Raw genomic sequence first — 16,909 nt, forward strand, 5'->3', positions numbered from 1 at the left:
GGTCCATCTTTTTGAAACACCCTGTGTTATCATAACATAATTACCAGCTCCATAATATGTTTGTTTCATTCATTGAGGGATTGAACTAGATGATCTTTTGAGGTCTCTTCCAATCCCTAACATTTTGTGATTCTGTGAACATATAAAAATCAATATTGTGCACCACTGTACACATGTCACTGAAGGGGACGCGTGCTCAGACTCTTGTTCTGAACACATTTACCTATATTGAACTGCAAATGTAAAACTCTGTGTGTTGTCAAACTGTAAGGTTACTGACACAGTGGCTGACATTTTGTAATTTTCTTGGTTGATTTACTTAGAATAGTTCACCAAATGCCATAAAAAGCTGCATACTCTTGCTAACATCAAAAATCTGCCTGGACTGAGCGGAGGGTTCCTGCCTGCTGCCCTCTGCTGGGGTCCCCATCCCCGAGCAAGGGGCTGTGCTCACCCTCCTGGACACTTGGTTCAAACCCGATACAACTGAGCATTTCATAACCACATTCTTCTTTGCTTTGTCTTTTATAAAATTTAACCAGACCACCTCAGGAAGCCTGGGTACGTTTTTGAGGTGCAGCGCGCCTGGAAACTCAAATTCGTTTCCAGTGGAGGCTCATTTAAAAATTAAGTCTCCCAGGCTGGGATGTGCTGCAGGGCTTTGCTGACAGTCGTTTCCTCATGGCCCAACAGGTTCTTCGCTCTGTGCTGCTCTTTCCGACGATCGAGCGGATGGCTCAGTCCCCTCAAGGAAAGCTCATGACCCCTTTGCTCTGCAAACTTCGTTACGTGCTGTACATGCCCGTCTACCTGCTGTCCTTTCTGCCAGAGGGAGTCAAAGCCTCCCTGGTGCGGTTTGCTCTGCGAGGAATGAAGACCTGTGATGAATCTTCCATAACAACCTCTGTGAATCTCTTCAGCCTGGACTGCATTGGTGAGCACCCTTTATTTTTCTCTTTTGTTATCAACTGTTCTATTGTTCGCATTTGGTAAATGTCAATGTAGTTTTGTGGGCAAAAGTTTAGTACTAAAGCATGAATGCATTTTGAAGAACAGGTTTAATCTTAAGACCGTGGGTACAGGAAAATCTCAAATTAGTCAGTTTGGTAAAAAAAAATGTCTTAAGGGGAAAACAGCAAGTAAAATATTTCCCCGAAGAATATGTACAGAGAACTGACCTATACTACTAACAATAGTATGATTAAAACACCAGTTTGCAATGTAGTTTGTGTCTACTTACTTTTTGCATTTCATTCATGTTGGATGGTGAAAATAATTCAGAACACGTTTCACAAAGGGTTTTTTGCATCTCTTTTTAAAGTTATGATTTAAACAGCTGTATAGATTTTGTCATCTGAATGAGAATATTGGTAAATTCAGAAAAGAGCCTTCAGCCTACAAAGACACATAAAAGTTATTTTATGCACAGAAGAATTTCAGTGCTTTTTGGGGCATATGAAGAAAGAAGATTGACGTTCCTTATTGTACGCATATTTTGCACATTCTAGCAAGAGAAACAGCTTTAAGAAAGGGAGTAATTTCAGATAAATTATGTTAGGTTTAGAATGACAACCAGAACGTGGATTGTGCTATACTCCAGGTATTTTGGTAAGTTAGCAGTTGAAAACAATTTGGACTAGAACTGACGTGCTAACACAGTAATAATAGCAAGAAGGAAGTTTGGATTGCATTAATAGTTGTAAAAACACATTCCTACATTTCCAGTTGTGCTCTGTCTTCTATCAGTTAAATTTTACCTACTAATCATCCAAACAGATGTGCCAGAATAACTGTGGTTGCAGCAGGGTCCTATAGCTTTGGTGGATCTCTGTGGATGTGCTGGTCTGTACTGGGGGCTTGCTCTGGGACCGGATAGAGACCAAAAACAGGATGGGCAGTGATTGTTCTTGCTGACAAACCGAGAGAGCCCCGTTTATGTTGTACAAACCTGCCATGAAGACAGTTGCTGCACTGAAGTACCCTGTGCCTGACAAAATCAGGCTTCTGGTTGATAATGTAAACTTCTGATAGGAGTTATATGGTCTGTTCATATTAATTTTTGTCAGTTTTATGATGACCGAGGAGAAGGCAAGCCTGCAGTCATACACACACTAGGCTTTTGGGCTTCTTCCTTTGATAATTTAGTCTCAGAGAAAGGTATGTGAAGGTCTGTGGAGATCACATCTCCACAAGCCAGGAATCCTTCTCTGGTCCCCACAGATAAACTTTTACATCTCAAAACAGGTTATCCACATCCAGGGTTGTATTGGAAATGGTCCTTGGCCTGCAATAACCTCCAAAAAACATGTGGCCAGCCATTGTTTGTGAGCGCTGTTTGGCCCAGACCGCAGCAGCGGCAGGAATAATTGAACAGGATGGGTTTTGTGTTCTGCTGCTAGATCCTGACTCTCGGAGCTCGTTAGTCCCCAGGTAGATGAGCCCAGTTGCTGTGTGCATGTCGGCCCATTGTAATTTTCTATGTGCACCAGCGCCTGATCCATGTCCAAGCTGTAAGGTAAACTGAAGCAAGAAAAGCAGACCAGAAGCTCTTTATTCATAGGATGTGATCTCTGTCTATGTTCAATTTGTTGACTGAATTAATTATACCAGAATGAAAAGCCCTGTGAGCCAATGTCTTGTAAAACTTGCATAAATAGGCCTTATTGATGCAACTAGTTCCTTTGCACTTGTGATAACATCTCTCTCAAGCAGAATTCCCCTTTGGTTTATTCTTTGGAAACTGGTGATGTTTTACAGCCCAGTGACTCAGGACCACATGTGTGGATTAATAATCTTAGGGCTTTCCGGATACTGCTTGTTAACCTCTCTTGTATTGTTTGCGGACAATAGAAAATGTTACCATTCAGCAAAAATTTACTAAACCTAGCACAACTACTGAGTCTGTCTTCTGAGTTACCGAAGCCCCTGGTTTGCAGTAAATGCTTTTCTGATTGATTCCTTGTCCCTTAATTAACTGCTAAATATGGTTCAGAAACATTCAGCAAATGAAATTGTTTCTCCTCTTCATGAAGGTTGCATGTCAACTCATTAAAAATACACATATTGCCTTTGGCATGTACACGTGTTGCATTACTGTAATTGTAATAAAAGCCATGATTAAGGGCAGAAAAGATGGTTAAAGCTTCCTTAAAACTAATACCTCCGTTAAAACAAACCAACCTGCCAGGGATTTGTTACCACATCCAAAGCTTAGTCACAACAATGTTTTCTCTCGTCTGAAAGGAAATGAGATTTGAAAACTTAATTATAGCAGCAATGTAAGGCTGGGTGCTGCTCCCATTGACATCAAGAATGAAAAGCTCCATTCAGCAGCAGCAGAATCAGGCCCTTGGTTAAAGGAGTCAGTGAAGGAAGAATTTTATTACCTATCTATCCCACTGTTGCAAATTCTGTTTGCTTCTGCTGCTTATCCAAACTCATCTTTCCATTGTCCTAACCTTATAGCTGATGGTATGTAGAAGGAACACAGCAGAAGGCATTGCGATGACACTGTGCAGAAGGGTAAGATAACATAACATCTGTCCCAAAGGACAGAGAGCAGAAAGAGGAGAGACAGCAGGGACTGTAAAGAAAATGGATCATAAGGAAGGATGGGAAGACATAGATAATAAAAGGAAGGCATAAATAATAAAGGACGTATTAGAAAAAAGCAAAGGGGTCTGAAGACAGTTTGCCTACCTGGGTTTAACTTCTAGCTAAGATATTGTATGGCAGAAAAAGAATTGCAGTGGACAAACTAGCATTTGGGTACTTGTAGTCATGAATGTAGGAGATTAGTAGACAGAAAAATTGGACATTAGTGACCTTGAGTTATCTGAAACATTGTCACTCTGTTTATTCAGGCTAGCAAAACAAGGATACCCCTATCTAGCACAGTGGTGGTTGTTCTACAAATCTTGTACAGTCCTGCAATGCTGGAATACTTTGGCACTCCAGCACATTGAAATTTGTAAACATTTCTTCGGTGACAGATGCCAGTAGCAGACTCACAGTGACAGTAAACTATTCTATCTACACGGGACAGGATTTATTGTCCAGCCGTTTGACTGGCAAACTTCCTCCATTTGTTTCTGTAGAATTTCCACAAAAGCACAGACATTACACAATGGGTAAACACCGCAAGGCTGTTTCAAGAGACGGGCTGGCAGGTCAGAGGTTAACGTCTGGATGACAGTGAAGATACAGATAAGCACAATAGCAAGAAAAACCTCCAACTGGCCCAAACTCGGTTGAGTCCTTTGTGATCTTGAACCTGTGACTTCCCTGGAGGAATCTCCCTGTTTGTTTAACCTATTTGGGGAGCAGGGCGACCAGGGGCAGGGGAGGGTCTGTTTTGTGCAGTTCAGGCTGGTTGTGCAGGAGGGAACTCAGAAACCTGAAACAAGGGTTTTGGATGGGTTTATGCTGACCCACAAATACAGGCTGGAGACAGTAGATTTCTAGGTTATGTAAAGCGTCCAGGAGATGTTATAAGAAGACAAAAAACGAAGATTAAACTTGGATTCAAATTTTATCTTGTTCCAAGCATGGAGACATTCACATTTCATGTGGAGTGTCTACATTTCCTCATTTTACAGAGAAAAAAAGGCTAAAGCAGTTCCAGGCGTTCCGCTCTTATGCCCACAGGACTGTACAGGAAGCTACTTCTCTCTGTTGGCCGTACAGGATGGCAAAATTACATCCCTGAAGTGCCATAGAGTAAAAAGCTTTCCTGTGGGATAAAATTTGCAGAACTGTCAAATAGCATCTGGGAGATAAATTCGTATCAAAAGCCAGTGAAACGTAGCCTTCCAGTTGCTATGAAAATTAAATGCAAGCTTTTACATTGACTAAGTTATTTAAAAATTTTATCTCCAGGGAAGCAACTGGAAAGTTTCCTTCTGGGTTTGAATTATCCCAACCTTGGGAGTTGTCGTGTCTTGAGATCTGTTTCTGTTCCAGTTCTCTCTTCTTAGTCAGTGAGATTTTAAATATGACATTATGGGTGGTCTTCATCTGACCACTGCAGACATCATATTGTCTGAGCAACTAGCATCTAAAGCACAACAGGTGAATCCTCCCTGCAGATGACTGTTTGTCTTTACTGACCGCAAAAGGACATGCTCTATTAGATAACAAAAATCAGAGGAGACACATTCTGTGTCTACTGGCTGCTTGTTTTGCTGTAGACATCAGAAAACGATGTGATCTGGATTATCCATACAGCCTTTACCCTTGCTGCCAGGACAGTCAGATGTCCCATGCTTTGGCTCTGTTGAATTTACAGCTGGTTTCTAGTGAATCCTGTTTGTTTCCTGCTGTCTTTGAAAATTCATTTTACATCTCACTTCCATTTCCTGACAAGTAAGATGGGAAATTTTGGGAGAGTTCTCTTTTTTTTTGGAGGACTAAAATGCTGTAGAAATACCCATCTAATTGAAACACTTGGCTAAGGACAGTGTGTGCTGTTGTGTTCTTGGCACTCAATGTCCCCTCCACCTGTTCGGCTCATATTTTTCAGAGTTAAAAAACAGTGTTTAATGTATCAGGTAAGCACTTCATAAACGAATTCACCTGAATTGGTGAAATAAGAGTGCTTTGCCCCTAAAGAGTATTTAACAAAAAGCTATATAACCACATAGCTAAAATTTAGTTTATTTTTCTTTGTTTGTTTTTAAATTAAAACTGTGCTCTTTTCTTGCACTGAAATTAAAAACTTAACATCTAAAAGTAACAGAAGATACGATGAGCATCTCTAAATTCAGGATGGGAGGCTTTCATTTTGTTCTATGGAACTAAAACTCTCCATTGAGGCATGTAAGGCCTAGGGGGCATTGCCCATTTTATTCTCATCTAGGTCTTATTATTTCAAACACTGTAGTAGCACATTCACAAAAGAACTTGGCATTCAAGGCAAGCAAGGGCCTGTTGCCAGCATCACATAGCTGGTCAGCAGCAGAACTGTACATAGATCTACATCCCAGGGCAACAGTTAATCTACTGAACCTGCTTAACCATATATATATATGGTTATATATATATATAACCTTATAAAACATATATATATATATATATATGCAGCTTCCACAAACCACAGTGGCTGGACAGGCTGACATCTATGCCATATATTTTAAAATAGAGATGAGGAGGGGCAGACTTTTTAGCAGAGCCTGTTGTGATAAGAACAAGGGGTGATGGTTTTAAACTAAAGGAGGGTAGATCCAGTTTAGACATGAGGAAGAAATTTTTAACACTGAGGGTGGTGAAACACTGGCCCAGGTTGCCCAGAGAGGTGGTGGATGCCCCATCCCTGGAGACATCCCAGGCCAGGCTGGATGGGGCTCTGAGCAACCTGATCTAGTTGAAGATGTCCCTGCTTATTGCACAGGGTGGTGGACAAGATGACTTTTGAAGGTCCCTTCCAACCCAAACCATTCTATGATTCTTTGGCAGAAACTGCTACCACAAAGGATTTCGGTGGCACCTTGCAATCTCACACCTACATTTTTCATCATGGGCAGGAGAATAAAAGCTTTCCCTCCCACCTCGACAATAGGCAATGGTGCAGATCTTTGAACACAGACCAGCAAATTTTCAAGTTGATTTTCCTGAAATGAAAGCTCTGGCAGTAAAAAGTGATTGCTTTGTTTCTTCTGATAAATGTTAAATTTAGATATTTTCTGGCTATAATACAGAAAACATTTCAAGGATGTTTTTCTACTTTTATATTTAAATATGTATAGAATTTCAGACATGGTATATAGCTAGGCAAAATTTAATGGAGAACAGAAATGACTGACATGGTACGTCAATTACATCTACATAAACTAAATAATGTTAAATCTGGACAGTGTAGTATAATATATCACAGGTGGGCAGGAAGGATGAAGCTGAACAGGTCACCTCCCTTATGACGAGCAGTTGAGGGACCTGAGAGAGTTCAGCCTGGAGAAAAGGAGGCTGAGGGGAGACCTTCTCACTGTCTACAACTACCTGAAAGAGGTTGTAGCATGGAGAGGGTTGGTCTCTTCTCCCAAGTAACAAGTGATAGGACAAGAGGAAAGAGCCTCAAGTAGCACCAGGGGAGGTTCAGATTGCATATTAGGAAAAAAATTCTTCTCAGAAAGGGTTGTCAGGCATTGGAACAGGCTGCCCAGGGCAATGGTGGAGTCACCATCCCCGGAGGGATTTAAAAGACAGGTAGATGAGGTTCTTAGGGACATGGTTTAGTGCTAGAGTTAGGTTATGGTTGGACTTGATGATCCTAAGGGTGTCTTCCAGACAAAATGAATCTATGATTCTGTGATTCTTATGTGCATTCTTTGCTACTCAATGGGGCAGAAAGAGGTTAAAATGGTGTAGCAGAAAATCTCCCATCTCCCTCCCTCTCACTACCATCCAGTTAGGATTCAAGAGGAGTCATCTTTACTGAAACCAGGTAACTCTACAGCTGTCTCTTACAAGATGTTTTTGGCCTGTATCTGAATTTGCTACTGCCAGATATTGCCGGGGGTCAGAGGCTGTGTTTGGTAGCCCAGCAGCCTGCCCCGCCGTGCTAAACCCTCTGCTCCTGCAGCGTTTCTGGGCTGGCTCCTCTGGGCCATCACTGCTGACTCCCATCCACTGCTGACATTTTAAGTGATGATCGTAATATGTATTTCTGCAAAGTGTTTAAGAGCGTGTTTCCTTACCTGTGGAAACACAGTAATATTTTATCACCTGCTTCGCAGGAAAAGGGGCCAAAGAATAACAGTCTTTAATATTTTCATGTTTCCTCTGCTACTGTTTATTTTCCTGTGTGATGCCTGACTAAAATGTTTGTTTTATGTAGCCGGACAACTCGCTGTACCAAGGCAGCACTTAAGCTGACGGAAAAACCTCACATCTGCTTTATTCTTTTTGTGAGTGAACTAAACTTTTCCTTAGTTCAGAGTAGGATGCTCATATTAAATTACTGGCGGAAGGCAACAACTTTTATGTATTTATAGCCCTATTTATTTTTTAAAGTCAATCTGCTTCATAATTTACCCCATTTCCAAATGAAAGAAAGATGTTTAACAAGGACTTTTATTACTTGCAAAAACTTTTGCTTTCCTGTGGAAGGCTTGTGAAAATAATAGTAATAATGTGGAAATTTCTCATTGGGTTTATTTCTGTTAATTATTCCTCTTTTTCTTCTTGGGGGGAAAACCCAACACAAAAAACTCCCATCATAAATATTACTCATAAGGTGTGAATGTTTTGATAGTGGAACTTCTGATCATTTCCATGAAATGTGAGGCACAGTTGGGATTTGGTTGGGGAACGGGAGATTGTTTATTCACCCCTGGTGGGGTTTCATCCCCAGGGATACGATTTACTCCCACAAATTTGCAGCAAGTCTTATGATGTGTTGTGAATGGCACGAAAAAGGAAGGAGTAACATCAACAAAGCAGAAAGGATGTTGAAAATAAGTGTACGCCAGTTAAGTGCTAGCAGCTATAGTTGTTTCATGTTACCAGGGCCAGATAGTCATCTGCACATTGGCACTTTATTTTTCCTAGGCCCAATACAAAGCGCCCTGGATGCAGAGGAAGGATTCCCTTCTGCAGGAGGCTCATTTCTTTTGTCTCAGGTGTCTGTCCAGACTCCCCCGAGGAATATGTGAAGCAGAGCTTGTGGCTCTTGTCATAACTTATATTTACTGGTTGGGAATTTAATTTGATTCATCGAGCTCCTTCATCATGCAGTCACAGCAAAGCACTTAAACGCTCACCAAATCCATACCCATGAGTAAACTATAGGCATTTGTGTCTCAGAATAAGGATTTTTTTTTGAAAAATGACATTTACAAAGCTGCTAGCTATGCAATAGCTGTCATTTGATGCACCCTAAGGGGACACCAGTCTGGATGTAATTCCTACAGTCATCTAAAACAATATTGCAGCCAGCTTTGCTGCTACTTCTTGTCATGAAAATGTCCACCAGCAGTCACCATCTCCCTTGCCTAATTCTTAAACATGACAATATTGAGAAGAAGAAAATGCCTACAGATTCTTCATGGATTTGTGGAAGAAGTGCTGGTGTTATCTTGAGCAAACCCAGTGGTGTAGGAGATTGCTTGCAGGTTAGTGCAATGGTCAGATGTATTTAAAATGAGCTTTATTAATAGTGGTTTATGTTTAATGAAGGGTGGTGTAATGTTCACCTTTCATACCAAAGTCACTTCACCTGAGAGGAATGTACCTCATTCAAAGAAGGGGTAATCCACTTGCTGAATTTCATCAGGGTTCCTCAAGAAAGAGTCAGCATCAGGTTCTAATCCAGAAAAGCACTTAAACTAACCTCCCTATGGCCACTTACGTGCATCAGCTCTTCTCTAGAAGAGCGTATGAATTCCCGGTACAGCTCAGGCAGGAACCACAGTGCAGAGATGCTAAATGGCTGCAGACACAGTCTGTCCTTGCTGCTCCTGGAAGGACTGAGCACAACCTGCACCAGCCCCTTCTGTGCCCCGCTACAGGGGGGAGTCATAGAATCATAGAATGTCCTGAGCTGGAAGGACAAGGACCGTCGAGTCCAACTCCTGTCCCTGCACAGGACAACCCCACAGTTCACACCATGTGTCTGAGGGCACTGTCCAGTCTCTTCTTGAACACTGTCAGGCTTGGGGCCGTGACACCTCCCTGGGGAGCCTGTTCCAGTGTCCAGCACCCTCTGGGTGAAGAACCTTTTCCTCATGCCCAACCTAAACCTCCCCTGGCACATCTTCCTGCCATTCCCTCAGGTTCTGTCATTGGTCACTAAAGAGAAGAGATCAGCACCTGCCCTTCCTCCTCCCCTTGTGAGGAAGCTGTAGACTGTGATGAGTTCTCCTCTCAGTCTCCTCCAGGCTGAGCAAACCAAGTGACTTTAGCCACTCCTCAGACGGCTTCCTCTCCAAACCCTTCACCAACTTCATAGCCCTCTTCTGGACAGTCTCCAGTAGCTTTATATCTTTTTTATCCTGTGTCACCCAGCCCTGCACACAGTGCTCCAGGTGAGGCCGCACCAGAGCAGAGCAGAGCAGGACAATCCCCTCCCTGCCCAGCTGGCGATGCTGTGCTGGATGCACCCAGGACACAGTTGCCCTCCTGGCTGCCAGGGACACTGTTGGCTCATGTTCAACTTGCCATCGACCCAAACCCACAGATCCCTCTCCACAGAGCTGCTCTCCAGCATCTCATACCCCCAAGCAGGAGAGCAGATGCCTTTCACAACCAAAAATCTGGACCCTAGTAGCAATCACATCATCACAGCCATCTGCGAGGGTTTGTGAGAAATTAAATTGGAGATGAATTTCTCCAGCTAAGGGGTAGTTATGTCATTTGAAGGTGATGGGAGTTGTTCCGAAACAACTTAGGGCAGGATTAAGTCCACAGACATTTCAGTTTCCATCGCACACCTCACTTCACCTGCCCATGGTTCCTCACACAAAGTAAATGAGGCTTTTTCACACTCCTCAACAAAGCATCTATTGTTTGTACAACAGCTGGGTATAATTGTCAAATACCTTTTTATTTTTACCTTCAGCCTCTACTGTGCTTTCCCAAGCCCCGCTGACTGACTTTCTTGTATAGTTCTGATCTTCCTGCAACTTTAATACCAGGCAGATTGGAGAAGTCTGTCCTAACAATTGCAGCTATTTCTGCTTATTTGTGATGATCATGGTTATATATTAATCGGTATGTTTTCATTCTCAATTCAAGTGTAAACTTAAGCAGAACCCAAAGTCAATGTTTATATCTTGTAAACCTCTAAACATCAACATTTTATCTAATGTGTATGTGCCTGTGTGGAAGCACTTGTTCCTGCATTAGTCATCCTTGGTACTGAGGAGTTCCTTCTGTTTGATGTTTGAAACAATAAGTTATACAATATTTCCAAGATTGCTGTTGGCAATAGTTACCGGTAGAAAATATGTTTTCCCCATAGGAAATTACACTGCTGTTTGGTATTATTAGTTTTTAGAACTGTTTTCTGACTCTTTCTGAGGAGTGACAGAGATGTCTTCCTACAGAGCGAAGGATAAACTGGAAAGGAAACTAGTGTTACACTCCTTTGAGGAACCCTACAACAAGAAGGGCAACTTGCCAGGAAGAAAAATCTGACCAGATGATAGTTGTACATTCCCTGAGGAAAACCTGTTTTTAAAAGTTCAACCTACTCTTTGCAGAGCATTTCAACTTAGCATGGGAATCCAACCTAGAATTGATTCATCACTTTGCAATCGAGCAATTTTGCTTTAGAGTTCTGAAAGAGTCATATTACAGCATGTCAAAGTACAGGTGAGCTCTGTTTCACATGAAAGTAGTACCTGTTTCCCGGAAGATAAGGTTTACCCCGAAAATAAGCCCCAGCATGATTTTTCAGGCTGCTCAAAATATAAACCCTACTTCAAAAATAAGCCCTAGTTACAGTTCATTAAAAAAATATATCAATTTAAATAGTGTCCAGGCAGCTATACATGTAAAAAAGTAATAAGCTGTGGAGCAAAAATTAATATAAGACAGTATCTTATTTTCAGGGAAACAGAGTAGTCTTTGGAAGTAATTGTCCCATTGAAGTCAAATTGTTTCCTGCCTCTGCTCTCTGCTTGTAGCCCCTCAGAAGGATGAGCAAAACGCTTCTACAACTCAATGTTGAGCAGTTATGGATACAGAAATAGACCGTAAAATCTGTGGAGCAGAAATTATGGGTTTTTCTGATAATTTGAATAGCCTGACACTGAAGCCAACCCCTGACTGGAACCTTTAGCACTCCCACACACTATAACTAATCCTTAGTTACAAAATTATCCAACCAGGCAATCAGTTAGGACTCTTCCCTTTTGCTACGATAACCATCAAATTGTCATTTATTTCTGTGTTGTCCAATTTACCTTTACAGAGGCCAGGAATAGGAATTAAAATTTTCCAGTGTTTTGCTTATTTTAAAATATTTCTCAAGCATTTTGTAACATCAAATTATTGTGAAATTATCCTTCTGACAGGCAGTTTTACTAAGGGAGGCGTCAGTGAAGACTTCTGAGAGAAGGAGATTAAGAATTTGTGGAGGTTCTCTGGGAGTCCCTTTTGTGACAGAAGAAAGCATCATTTCAAGCTTTTCTATGTGCAATACCTTATGAAATGTGTCCCCAGTCTCTACTGTGGTCCTCAGCCAACACACACAACAATCTAAAGTAACAGCAATAATAGCAGTTAAATGGCAAATGGTGAAATAGCAGATGCGTTCTGCGAAAAACGTGACAGTAAATGATGGGTTTGCAAGGCAGAGCATCAGAACTGTCCTGGGAAACTGCAATATCAATGTGGGAACTAAAGATGTATGGAAACAAGCTATAGAGAGTGAGAAACTAATGACAGCATAATGAGTTTGCATATTTTTCACAGGGTTATTAAAACTCTGTATTTCCTCGAAAGAATATTTGCTGGTATGCACGGGTGTACGGAGGTTGGAGAACGATCAGTCAGACCAATGTCATGCGGGCTTTGGCTTCCTTAACCATGAAAAGGGGGTTAACATTGAAAGATTTAGTAAAGAAGGCTTGAGGATGAGTTTAAGAGGAAAGTTTTATGTAAGAAATGTGGACTAACTAAACAAGCTGTAGCGACTCTTCAGTTTTTTTACCTGAATTAAGCAGAACTGATGTTCAGTGCTTGCAACCCTGATAGTACAGTACTAACCTAGCAGGATATTTTCTTAGAGATGGTGACAACTATTGCTCAAAAATTAGTTCAAGATTGGATGAATAATAATAATAATAACAACAATAACAATAATAATAATTGTTATAATTGTTATTATTGTTGTTATTATTGTTGTTGTTGTTATTATTATTATTATTATTGTAATTGAAGTACACTATTAAGTTACATAGGAACTAATATCTGGAAATGAGATCTAAAACCCATCCTGTCCAGTCCCTCATTTCCAACAATAGTCAGAACAAAAATCTTCCAAGAAAGGAAAAAAAACTCTGCTATAGAAAAGTCTCCCAATTAATTGTTCTTAGGGGTAAAGGCTCTAAGACCTGAGGCTTTTGTAAAAGTCTGTAGCTCTAAATTTGGTTGTGGTTTGTTAAGAGAGTTCTAAATACCTGTTGACTTCAGTGTCTTTGCTATCAATTGCTAATTTATTTGCCTTCAGATGTTCTTACTAGAAAAGGCTCTATCCTATGTGCTGTGTCATATGTGCTGTAAAATAGATTTCCTTTTATGGGTTCTGATATTTCTACCTGTTAATGCTCCTTTATATTATAAATGAGTGGCAAAAGATTTTTGAAGAACTGAAAGGATCTCTTCTGGGCCTGGTTGCACTTCAGATTTGTGGGTTTTAATCATGAGGAGCATGATTACTATCTGAAACTATCTGAAAGTACAGAAAATACCCAGAGCCTGCAGCACAGTCACAAAAGGATCACAGGTTTCTTATGACCTCCTCCAGTTCTAGCTAAAGATAGTTTCTTAATTTTGTTTCATTTGGAAAAAATGACAATGCCTTAGTATATGGTGGGCTTAGTGAGACAGCATAAGAAATCTCTCCACTCTCTGTATTCATCTGCTCAGGGGATCGGTTGGACAAAATATGGTGGGTAGTGGCACCAGATTTGCATTTGGGAGGCATGATGAAGGTAGAGCTGTGGTCTCCTTTTCCTCTGGATTTGTCCACTCTGGAAAATCATATGGTGTGTTCTTCCAAGGTTAGTGCTGTTGAAATTGTGCTGCCTGGACCTTGAAGTAAAAATTTGGCTTCGTGTTTCTCCCTGTACCCATTCCAGTGCATAACTCCTACTAACTTACAAAATAGAGCAATATTTTGATGTGTGGGACTTAATAAATTTGCACGTAGAGCCACAATCTTGTTGATAGAGTCAACATAATCTGAAGCCAACAGCAGTGGGGAAATGAAGTGGGTTCGGGTAACCCTTTGTAGTCGTATGTTTATTTTAGTCTGATGAACAAGCTATTAAAGAATGTGTGTGTGCATCCATTAAAGTGTCCAGATTGGGGCTATCTTCACAACCACTCATTTTTGTTGGAAAAGGAACTATTATGATTATTTCCTGAAATTCATTAGCCAATGAAGTTGAAAAGATTTTTTTCTTTCTTTCTTATTGTCTCTGTTGTTTCATTAGTATGGCATCTCGTTCTGTCTATTCTTTCTGTCACAGTAAATTCATCTCCTTAGCCCAGCAGAGAATACAATATTGTTTTTACATAATTAAGATACCGACTACAGAGCAAAACCACACAGAACAAGATCTAGTCATGGCACCACAACACAGAGTTGATTTTTCAATTAACCAAGGTCATGTATATCTCTCAAAGTTTATCAGCATTAAGTTGGAAATACTTAGCCCTCTTTTATATTTTATGAATATGTGCACCATGTGTAAGTCCTATTTTTTAAGCTTTCTTTCCATACAGACATAGATCCATCTCATCTTGAATTTCCACAGGCAACATAATCGGTTTCTAGTGTTAGTTTGCCATTGATTTAGCCCTAATCTAATCTTTTTCCTTGCAAATAAGCACGCAAATGATCTTTGGATATTCAATAATAAAGCAAGAAGTTTAAAGACTTCAGAAAAACACATACTTCAGTCCAAGTACAGGAAACCTCTGTATTGCTTCAAGAATCAAGTATAAAGAGAAAGTTTATCTGTCCCGAGTTAGAATCTTGTTTCTTCCCTGAAATGAACACAGCTTTCCAAGGTCCAGCAGAGACCTGTTGATATCCATAGAGTCAACTGACAATGTACTGGTGTAGGATATAGCTTTAAAATCTGTAGAAAGTAATAATAACTCTGCAAGACATGTCTTTCTTCAAAATCAGGAAATATGCTATTGTATATGTTATTTACTTGTCTGCATTGTGGATTTATCAATGTGTTTGAAGTTCAGCTCAATAGATACAGGTATTAATCTAACAACTGGCTAATTGAATTGGTGGTTAAATAACCCTAAGCTCTGAAAAGCTTGATGGATTTAAGTCATTATTGTTTGTGCAAACTAATAATTTAGCTGAAAGATATTAAGTCCTTGCTGTGACACTTTAGGTTAAAGAGCTACCAATGATATAAAGCACTCCTTTCTTTTCTGGATCCTTGATTTGAGTCCAATCAGGGTTCCTCCATCACAAAACCACCACAAATAAATCAAACACATTTTGGCACAGTTTGTCGTCTCTGCTTAGCAAATGTGTGAGACTAAACTGACACTGATCCTTAATCACCTTTAATCCATGGAGAGGGAATGATCCTACCAGGGCAAGAGAAAGGTCATTGGCAGGATCATGGGGAGAAAGTAAGTTGGCAGTTAATTTCATAAGCCTGACCTGGGAATAAATAAAGGGCTTCTGGGTGTATAAAAGATCTGCATATAAAAAGTTAGGATGTTTAAGAAGGCATTTATGTGTTAAAAAGCATGATAAACATGATATTTGTCTGTTAAAACTTTGATTTCACTTTTAAGCTCTAAGGCTTTATTGTTTATGATAATTATATAATTAACAATAGATTTTTTTCATCATTAAACTCTGATGACCTGGTTATAAATTACAAGGGGTATCAGCAACTTGAGATGGAATAAAATGTAATAAAAATGCTTTGGAGTTCTCCTGCTGTCACCAGGTACATTGGCCAGTTGTTTTTTTTTTGAGAAGTACTTTTCCTTTCCTAGTTGCTATGTGAAGGAATATTTACAGAGGCCACAATGCTGCAAAGATTCATGTTAGAAGCTTCTCTTTCTTTGCTTTGGATTATCCCACTAACCCAGGCCAACTCATAATGTGTCAGCCCACCATATGCATAAGTACAGATTTAAAGGAATGGGACTAGACAATAAAAATTAAGAAAAACAGCTGAAATTGACTTTAGGTTGTTTAACCAGATAAACAAGTTGAATAAGCAAAAGTGCATTGACAGGAAAAGCTAAAGAGCTTCTAAACATTCCTTTCCTAGAAATCCTAGGCTGATTCAAGACCAAATCTTTAGGAGCATGTTTCCCAGATGGGAATCGAGAGCACAGAGGTACTGGGCTTGTGCCATACAGGATGAGGGAAGAATAAATGTTGTTCCTTTCTTCCAAAGTCTTTTTGGGAGAGGACTGCAGTCTGTGTGTCCTCAGTGGATAGAGAAGTCTTCTTGAGACAAATCTCTGCAAACCAGGATTTAGGATTCAGCACCAGGCTTGATGTAGCAAACTGTCTGTTCCAAGTAAAGTGCTCTCAAGTCATTGTGTGGGTCTCTGACAGGAGTTCTGTGGTGCTCGCATTCATGTCCATGAGAACTCCTTTATCATTTTGGGGTCTGAATATTGAAGTTACCAAAGGAACCGATATATTTGGTGTTCATCTCATTTATACGTCTCATCACAGCTGTGCTGTGGTGGGGTCCTTCAGATGCTGAATTTATCACTGATTTATCACTGGTTAATTCCTCCTTCAGCAAGCAGGTAGAGCTGGTTTGCTTTCAGTAGAAAACTCTATCAACTGCACAACTTTTCATAAAGCTCATTCAAACACTGCATACACCTTCATTTTATGACAAATCAGCTTACTTCATTTGAACCAAATATCAAGGATTGATGGAAAACATACATGAGTTGGACTTGATGATCCTTGTGGGTGCCTTCCAACTCAAGACATTCTATGATTCTATGATACCTATTTCAAACTACAGGACAGTTCTCATCCTTCAAGTGTTTAATGTTATCAATTCAAGCATTCCTGTTAAAAGCAAAGAGGCAGCAGGTCATATGCAGAAGTGTATGTGTGCACAGAATCGTGTCCTCCAAGTCTTTTGCGCTGGCTTCACTAAGCCAGTTGAGAGAAAGATTTGAAGTTCAATAAGTAAAGTTTTCTCACAGAGACACATCTTGACTTTGG

At 40.3% G+C, this 16,909-nt stretch overlaps 1 protein-coding gene across 1 annotated transcript in view; it reads left to right on the forward strand.

Annotated features, from left to right (window-relative positions):
- LDAH (lipid droplet associated hydrolase) overlaps positions 1-16,909 on the forward strand; it is a gene marked incomplete at both ends in the record, with an annotated part of 121,600 nt that overhangs the window by 82,572 nt on the left and 22,119 nt on the right. Inside the window, one exon of the mRNA XM_080342319.1 lies at positions 694-934. Within this exon, the coding sequence (XP_080198445.1) occupies positions 694-934 (241 nt within the window). The remainder of the gene's footprint in view (positions 1-693; positions 935-16,909) is intronic.

The sequence above is a fragment of the Nesoenas mayeri genome, assembly GCF_963082525.1.
Source record: "Nesoenas mayeri genome assembly, chromosome: 3".
NCBI classification, from domain to species: Eukaryota; Metazoa; Chordata; class Aves; order Columbiformes; family Columbidae; genus Nesoenas; species Nesoenas mayeri.